Source organism: Carassius gibelio, chromosome B9 (genome assembly GCF_023724105.1).
Source record: "Carassius gibelio isolate Cgi1373 ecotype wild population from Czech Republic chromosome B9, carGib1.2-hapl.c, whole genome shotgun sequence".
Taxonomy (NCBI): Eukaryota; Metazoa; Chordata; class Actinopteri; order Cypriniformes; family Cyprinidae; genus Carassius; species Carassius gibelio.
In genome coordinates, this window is record NC_068404.1 from 10,735,696 (window position 1) to 10,744,829 (window position 9,134).

At 39.8% G+C, this 9,134-nt stretch overlaps 1 protein-coding gene across 1 annotated transcript; it reads left to right on the top strand.

Annotated features, from left to right (window-relative positions):
• The first annotated feature begins 4,943 nt into the window (after positions 1–4,943).
• fzd7a (frizzled class receptor 7a) lies at positions 4,944–7,713 on the top strand. The gene has a single exon (XM_052566290.1). It carries the CDS (start codon positions 5,406–5,408, stop codon positions 7,062–7,064), a length of 1,659 nt encoding a protein of 552 aa, XP_052422250.1. The 5' UTR covers positions 4,944–5,405; the 3' UTR covers positions 7,065–7,713.
• The last annotated feature ends 1,421 nt before the right edge of the window (positions 7,714–9,134 follow it).

The following is a 9,134-nucleotide window of genomic DNA, read 5'->3' on the forward strand; positions in this document are numbered from 1 at the left end:
TAAAATTAAGTACAAAATTAGTGTGTGAAAATATAGCACTTAAAGTACATGATCAGTGCACTTTTTTTTTTTTTTACCTGGGATTATTTATGCTTTAATTTGCATAGTATGGTCTTCTAAAGTGATTTTGTCAAGTAAGGCATCTTTTGACGATCCTGGATCAACATTATTGTCCAAAAATATAGACTTAACACAATCCTTGCCCCTAAACCTAACCCTAGCCATAATTTTTTCCTAAAATCAGAGGGAAATGATAGCTGATTAGCAAGTGTGTAGAAGCACCTAACCCTGATTATAAGCCTAAAACAGATATTTACAGAAACATGATTTCTCATTTCTGATTGGTTTATTGGAATGTTGTTCCAGGATCAACAAGGATGTTGATCCAGGAACATGTTTTAACTGGTGAAATCACACTCACCTTGTAATGCTAAAGTGTGCTTCTTTTATTCACAAGGGTAATTCTACAGCAGGGATACAGTAAAAACATCTCCTATAAGACTCAACTTGTTCACTAAGAAATAACTGGATAAACTGGAAAAATAACTGGAGTACTAAATCTAGTAACAGATGCATTGTTTGAAATAAATTGGGGTCAATCTACATAAATATGTTTGCACAGATATTTAACTGTAATTTGTAAAAAATGGTGCCCTGAAGTTGTGCCCATTTTGCACCATGGACCTCATGTTTCTCTGGAGAGGCCGCGTTAACCCCCTTCCACATTACACTGGGCCGCATTAGCTGAAATGAATAAGCCTCCTGTCATTTATGATTCAGCGCCTGCAGCCTATCCCCAGGCAATGCTCAAGAGTCCAGCGTAACCTGCATTTCCTGTGGCTCTCACTCTCTTTCTACCCGTCTCTGCCTCACTCTCTCTCTCTTGTGACTGTCTTCATTCATTCCTTCGGCAGACACCATCCCTTCATCTGCTGCCTGCACCTCTCCCAGTGCATGAGAGCCACTGTCATAGGCAGACTTGCCTGGGGCTTTTTAAATATGTCTGTGAATCATGATACTCTCTCTTGCCATTAGCTATGGAAATATAACGCAAACAAAGGCCATTTATATGGAGCTGAATGCTGATGAATGCTGTGGCATCCTGCAGGTCCAGACCGACATAATCAGGGTATAAAACAGGGTTGTATTTTCTCTCTTACATGCAAGCTATTAATTTAGACAAGAGCTAACATTTCTTCAAACATGAAAGTGTTGAGTAGTGGGTTAATATACAGGCACCACCCATTGCAGATATATGACTATACTCCATCTGGGTATATGTCTCTCCACTGAAGACTTCCAGAGAGTCTTAGCTAAATGACCACAGTGATATACACTTGGCCCGGGACGATGCGGCTCAAAGCCCTCACTGACCATCCTTAAGCGTTTTATTTACCTTGCATGTGTATCCAGTGTTGAGTTATGTGCCACAGTACTCAGTAAGTTAACGTAGGTGCCAGACTACGGGAAACCGAGGGCTTGACCAAATCAAAACAGACTCACCCGCAAATTTACGGACCTGCTACTGGAAGAACTGAATGGCCGGGGAAGAATTTTCTGCTTGTGCCAGTCAATTTTGCTTTTTTCTTATTTCTCTTGGTTTTGCTGTAATAAATATTAATTGAGAAAAAAGGGAGGGATATGAATGACTAAAACTATGGCATAGGTGCAGAAAAGTGATATTGTTTAGTAGTAATATTTAGGAAAAAAAATGCATGAAGAATGTGTATGATAAAAACATCTCTGGGACAGCAAATCCAGCATGGTGTAATGAGATTTCCTCATGCATGGAACGTCTTAAATCACAAGGCTTTGATGGGATGAGCATCAATAGATCCATGGAACAAACTCTAAAAGAAACTGCACATAATCTGGAAAACATGTTCTCCAAAATATAAGTGATTAAAACATAGCACCAATGGGAGGACATGTTCTTGGAAAATTAACAATACATTTCCAGAATTTCCTGGAAACATATAGTTCATTTTCAGCAGGGTCGTGTCAGAGACGTTTCACATTTAATCACGTAGTTTGTAGTTTTTGTCTCAAGGGTCTGGTGAATATTGGTGGGAGTGTCTGTCTGAGCGACTCCTTTGGGAAATCAGCTTCTCTGAAACCATCACTGATGATTAGTAAAACATATAATTCAGTTTGTTTCACTGACCTAGTTGAAAGAAACAACATAATACTTTTGTAAGATATTATAATTTCGCAAGATTTTTGCTTCAAATGTCAAGTCATCATTATTTTATAGTGCTTCATACAATAGCGATTGTTTCAAAGTAGTAAAAGTAGAACTAAACTGAAAAGTAACAGAACAAAAGATGCAAACTTCAAAACTGAGGCAAATCCAGATTCTGCTGTAAAGCAGCTGTCGCAAGATTATGAATAATCCTTATTCAGATCAAATCAGTTCAGTACTGGTTCAAATCAGTTCAAAAAAATTTGACGTTAATTATGAAACAAATGTGAGTTCAGTTTATCATATTATATTTATATGTGGAGATATAGGTATGTTTATAGAGCATTTGTGGTAATAAGGAGTATATACATTTTTATTTTTCTTAGAAAATGTCTTATCCTTTCGCTATTTAAGACACTTATTCCTCAACTGGGATTGTGTAGAGCCCTTTGAAGCTGCACAGAAACTGCTATTTGGACCTTCAACCCACTGGCTTCCATTAAAGTCCACTATATGGAGAAGAATCCTGGAATGTTTTCCTCAAAAAAACGTATTTCTTTTCAACTAAAGAAAGACATTAACATCTTGGATGACATGGGGGGAGTAAATTATCAGGATTTTTTTTTTATTCTGGAAGTAAACTAATCCTCTTAACACACACACACAGAGAAGCTTTATTATAAACACTGTATTTTTATGCTCACCTCCGATGTCACTCAAAATGTAGAAACATGCAGAGCTCTGATTGGGCCTATAAAACACAGAAAGAACAATAAATATTGACACACTAAAAGCAGTGGATTGATTTTGTTTTTGTCAGGATTAAAGGTCAAATTCCATAAGCCCCCAAAATAAGTAGGATCCACAGGTTAATAAAGACACTACTCAAAGTACAGCCAAATAGAATTGGAAAGTTTAGAGTTTCAGTGAAGTTCACATCATGTCAAAGAATTTTCCTAACAGACAGTAGTTTATTTCACTACATGGCACCCATTTTCCCTTCATTATCCCCCTTTACTTTCTTTCTTCAATAGCTGAAGTGTAAAATTAGGAGCTGAGCAGTGCGAGAGCTAATAAAGTCCAATGGGAAACCATAAACATTAATGAAGCCTACTAAAAACTCATATGAACTTCTTGAACTGGTCTAATCATTTCTACTAAATCATTTATTTTTGACACCTCTCAATCCGCCCATACCAACATATCATACCATCTATTAAAATATACATAGTCTACATTAATGTTGTTCCTAATTTTATTGGTCCTACTAAGGTACATTAAAAAAAACTAAAGTACTGTATGTAGATAATAAAACAGAGTAGCACATTTCCAAATATTCTGTTCTCAAATTCAAACAGGAACAAGAATCATGAATTATAAAGTCATGCTGTATTTTTATCACTTAAGCAACATCAGAACAACTTACTGGATGTATTTTTCAACCCTAGCAACTATAATCTAACAAGCCAGAGAAGTATACTCTTAAGAAAATGTCAGTCAAAGCTTTTTAAGTTGCATGTCTCTCGAAAGATATGTATATGCCCAACGATCAAACATGGGCTGCTGTAGAGCTACGGTGAGCACCAGAATAAGCGTGCCATAGTGCTCATTTCTGAGGCAGCAGCTTTGGGCTCTGTGTGATTGATGTTGAGGTCCATAGAGCAGATCATCTCCCTCAACCCTCACATTTACATACCGAGTAACCAGGCATGCAGCTATAAAGCTCAGATCTATTTTTAAAACACACTCCAGCAGAGAGAAGATTATTTTTTATTTATGATTAAGAAAAAGTTATTTAATAAGTCAATAGCTCTGGCTATCGCTGGTCTGTGGTCTCTGCCAGTTAGTAATTAATTAGTTTATAATTGTAACAAGTTGTGAATATTCCCCATTTTTGGCACCACTGAAACAAAATCAATTATTTATTTGTATCTTTAAATCTGGACCGTAATAAATTTCACAGAATTTTCCAGACAGTTTGCATGTAGTTTCTCCATTAATCTCTTCCTTACATGGACACACTCTTCATGTGCGTTTAATTCTCTGCATTCTTCAATCTCAAGTAGCCCAAATTGTTTAGCTGATGCTCCGCACCTGTAATGCGTGAGAATAATTCAAATGAAAATTACCAAATATTTACCCACTTTCTAATAGGTTAACTATCCATACAGGGCTAAAAAGTAGCTGTAAGCCTTTTTCAGTAGATTAACATTTAAATAGTAAATGTTACCTTTTCAAAACATCCTAAAAATAAAACTGCAACAAAAACATGCATATATTAAGAAAACAGATCTGGAAAATGTTATGTACTCACAGGAATTATTATTATTTTTATTTATTTATTTTTGGTTTAGTTTAACTTTTCACTTATTTAGTTATGTGATTGCCAAACTTTGAAATATAAATTAATATACATATATAATAATTTTAAATTGCGACAATATACATAATTTACCATTTGAAAGTTTTTATTTAACAAAAGCTGTATTTGAATCGATAAACAGCAGTATTAGTCACGTGCATGCCCAGTGAATTACAGAAACCAGCCTATGGATTTTTTTTCTCCGCCCTAGAAGGAAAGTTTCTGATAGCAGAAACCCTCCGCAATTATATCCAATGACCAATCAAAATCAAGACCCAAAGGAAAACAAATCCTGTGATTGGTCTAAACCGCTACTGGTTTCAAGGCGCCCCGCATAGAGGGGCAGTGAATCTGAATGAGGGGTGTGTAGAAACCGACAGCACATTATTGTATGTGCGCCTCACTTGCGCTCAAACCTTCAGTCAGAGAGAAGCGCGTCTGCAGAGCGCACGCGAGACCAGCGAGGAAAGCGCACTCTGCTCAAAATATCCAACTCAAGTTTTCCAGCAGCGACACGACTCCTAAATGCAGCTCTAAAGTCACTGGATACACAGACTTGATTTGGAGAGCCAGGTGGAAAACTTTAAAGAACAGTTGAAACAAACCTTGAAGAAGATAAAAAAAACCGATGCGCTCACTGTGGATTTAGTTTGGATTTATTCTCGGACTTTGTTTTCTTACCAGATCACTCATTTGCCTAACATGCTTGCTTTTAGACCACGAGTGTCGTGACAGGAGCTCAATCGAGGAGTTTTTGATCGTTTAAACGCATACGATCTGGTCACACAGAAACTTTTTCTCGGATCAGCCGTAGCCTAATTTCTTTCGCACCGAATCACCCCAATAACAGCTCTCTTCAAAATGCAACACTGTTGCGGGATTACTCGATACTTTCTTCTATTCCTCACCATGGCCCTGCAGCCATCCAGCGGCCAGTACGGAGAAAAGGGCATCTCCGTTCCCGAGCACGGGTTCTGCCAGCCCATTTCGATACCTCTCTGCACGGACATCGCCTACAATCAGACCATCATGCCCAACCTTTTGGGTCACACCAATCAGGAGGACGCCGGGCTGGAGGTGCACCAGTTCTACCCCCTGGTGAAAGTGCAGTGCTCCATGGACCTGAAGTTCTTCCTCTGCTCCATGTACGCGCCGGTTTGCACGGTGCTGGAGCAAGCCATCCCGCCGTGTCGCTCCCTGTGCGAGCGCGCGAGACAGGGCTGCGAGGCCCTCATGAACAAGTTCGGCTTCCAGTGGCCCGAGCGACTGCGCTGCGAGAATTTCCCGGTGCACGGCGCGGGGGAGATCTGCGTGGGTCAGAACACCTCGGACGCGGGCAGCCCGACCTCAAACCCGACGCCCTACGTCCCAGAACTGATCACATTACAGCCGAGCGTGGTCAGACCCAGCCAGCAGTTCACATGTCCGCTGCAACTCAAAGTGCCCACTTATCTCAAGTACCACTTCATGGGCGAAAAAGACTGCGGGGCGCCGTGTGAGCCCACTAGACCCAACGGGCTGATGTATTTTAGAGAGGAAGAGGTCAAATTTGGCCGGCTCTGGGTTGGGATTTGGTCTATTTTGTGCTGTGTTAGTACACTGTTCACCGTTCTCACGTACTTAGTGGACATGAGGCGGTTTCGTTACCCGGAGAGGCCCATCATCTTCCTCTCCGGGTGTTACTTCATGGTGGCTGTTGCGTACGCAGCTGGCTTTTTCCTTGAAGACAAAGTCGTTTGCGTTGACAAATTCAACGATGATGGTTATAAGACCGTCGCGCAAGGCACGAAAAAAGAGGGCTGCACTATCCTCTTCATGATCCTCTATTTCTTCGGCATGGCAAGTTCAATCTGGTGGGTCATTCTGTCCCTCACATGGTTCCTCTCAGCGGGAATGAAGTGGGGTCATGAAGCCATTGAGGCCAACTCTCAGTATTTCCACCTGGCCGCGTGGGCTGTCCCAGCGGTCAAGACCATCACCATCCTCGCCATGGGCCAAGTGGATGGAGACATTCTCACAGGGGTGTGCTACGTTGGCATCTACAACGTGGACTCTCTGCGTGGCTTCGTCCTGGCGCCCCTCTTCGTCTACCTCTTCATCGGCACCTCGTTCCTCCTGGCCGGCTTCGTGTCGCTTTTCCGCATCAGAACCATCATGAAGCACGACGGCACCAAGACGGAGAAGCTGGAGAAGCTGATGGTGCGCATCGGCGTGTTCAGCGTGCTCTACACGGTCCCCGCTACCATCGTGATCGCGTGCTACTTCTACGAGCAGGCTTTCCGCGAGCAGTGGGAGAAGACCTGGCACATGCAAACGTGTAAGCGGTTCGCCGTCCCTTGCCCAGTTAATAACTTCGCCCCCATGTCTCCAGACTTCACCGTGTTCATGATAAAGTATCTGATGACCATGATCGTGGGAATCACCTCTGGGTTCTGGATATGGTCTGGGAAAACGCTGCAGTCTTGGCGCAGGTTTTATAAAAGGCTCAGCAATAGCAACCAAGGCGAGACGACGGTATGAAAAAAGAGCGAGTCGTCCTGATAGCTTTGGTCAAGTTTTGACCATGCAACTTTTCTCTGAGATAAACGTCTCAAGCGGAAAACTTTTACGCAACTTGTTGAGTGAGTTTTGAGGACACTACTAGACGTCTCCACGGTGGAGACGGACCTTCATGAACAGTGTTATCAGCACGAGACTGTTTGACCATCGGTTTTTATCATATATTTGTATGTGAAAGAGACTATGTTTCTGTGCAACACGATATAATTTGCCGATGTGATCTCTGTAGACAATACTGAATGATTTGCGACATATTCACGGTTCTGTACCTGAAAATATTGGACGTAATTTGCCTTATACACATGTACCATCCCTTGTTTTAACTGGGGACTTGTATGACTTTCGCAGCGCTCCGTCGACAATCGTGCATACATTGGCGCACATGGACCGTCAAGTACGCGTTTAGGATTGGGATACTTATATGCATGTGTACAGCTGTGAATTTATGCAAGCTCCCTTTAAATGATGTAACGTGTAAATAATCACCCTTTTTTGAAAGAATATATGTATTTATGAAAATAATCTTGCAGTTTTTTACTTGATTTTTAAAATTTGGTAAGAGACATTTGTATCTGTACAGTTTCGCTGAATAAAATGATTAGATTTTTAACCGACTCATTTCACTTTAAAGATAGCCTTACACAGTTTAGTTTGCTATCAAATATTTTTAACATCTTAAAAAAAAAGACAAAGATGTGTAGGCCTACACCACAAGTGCTCAATGATTATTTAAAATGTTGCTCCAAATGAGGTAGCCTTATTACTCCAGACGAAAAACATGAGGCCAAATTATTTTTAATTAAAGTAATTGTAAAACAAGACAATGTAAGTAAATGAGACCAAATAAAATTGTGCGTCCAAGTGTGTGCTGTGGTGATATAAATTGTATTTATAGTAAACGACTAAAGAGTATTTGTGTTTATTAGAGACACTCCTGCAGCTTTACTGAGATGAAGGGTAAGAGCGGGACTCTGGCGCCACCCGCAGGTGACTGTTATGTTGAGGACACTAGAACTTTCATATATTTAAAAGCATTGCTTTTTAACAACCTTAAAAGTAGCCTACACTGTAAATGTGCGTGCTGCAAAGCAATCATCAAATGTTTATATTGCATTACATTATTATATCATATTGTAAAAATAATACATATTTTATTTAATGAATCATATTCTGTTACAATAATTATGTCACAAACTTGAATGTCTATGGAACAAGCTGTGAACATTTAGTAAATAAACACAAGGAAAAACATTAAGATGTATAATAAAAAAACAGCAGATGAGTACAGAAGTTGATATGAAATACATGGCATTTTGCATTATGCCAAAAGTGACTGAAATAAAGTGTAAAGAGGATACTCATTGCTGAGGTAGTATCCTTAAGTTATTTTAATTTGTACAGAAATTGTTGCTGCATTAATACTAATAATACTCATAATCATAATACATTTTGAGAGCAGAAAATTAACCATTTTCATTTAATATAATCATTATCTTTTAATTATTTCAATTTGGGCCAAAAATGACTTAAGGATCACATTGGATTGCTTTTTTTTTTTTTTTTTAATGACAATAGGAGGTTTAATCATCATTACAATATTCTACACAGGCAAGGTTGAGAAAAAGCAAGATCTAAGCTCAGGTTGTGTAGGCAGGTTACCATTAAGTATCCTATCATTTTGTCCTATTAAGCCCTGCAGGTGGCCAGACTAGGGTTCTGTTCAACGTCAAAAAGTATGATCTCACAGAGCAATAAAAAGATTCACCACATAACACAAGACACATGGAGATGTGGTTGAAGAGGCTAGTGTTGTGGTTTAGGCTGAATAAGTCTTCCCTCTACAGTAAACTGTGAAGCTTAGTTTAAAATTACAACCTCATGGATAATAGAGTATAGTAAAACACTGGAGCTGATCGAACGATAACGACCAATGTCCTGTTTTACTCAAATATATTCATTAGCCATACATAGCACCTGCTCACTCCATGCATCTTTCTTTGTTTTTCTTGTGGCTAAACTGTCACGGTATCC

Bases quoted from the DNA above. Each gene is read 5' to 3' on its own strand.
- fzd7a (XM_052566290.1), top strand. From the start codon at position 5,406: ATGCAACACTGTTGCGGGATTACTCGATACTTTCTTCTATTCCTCACC.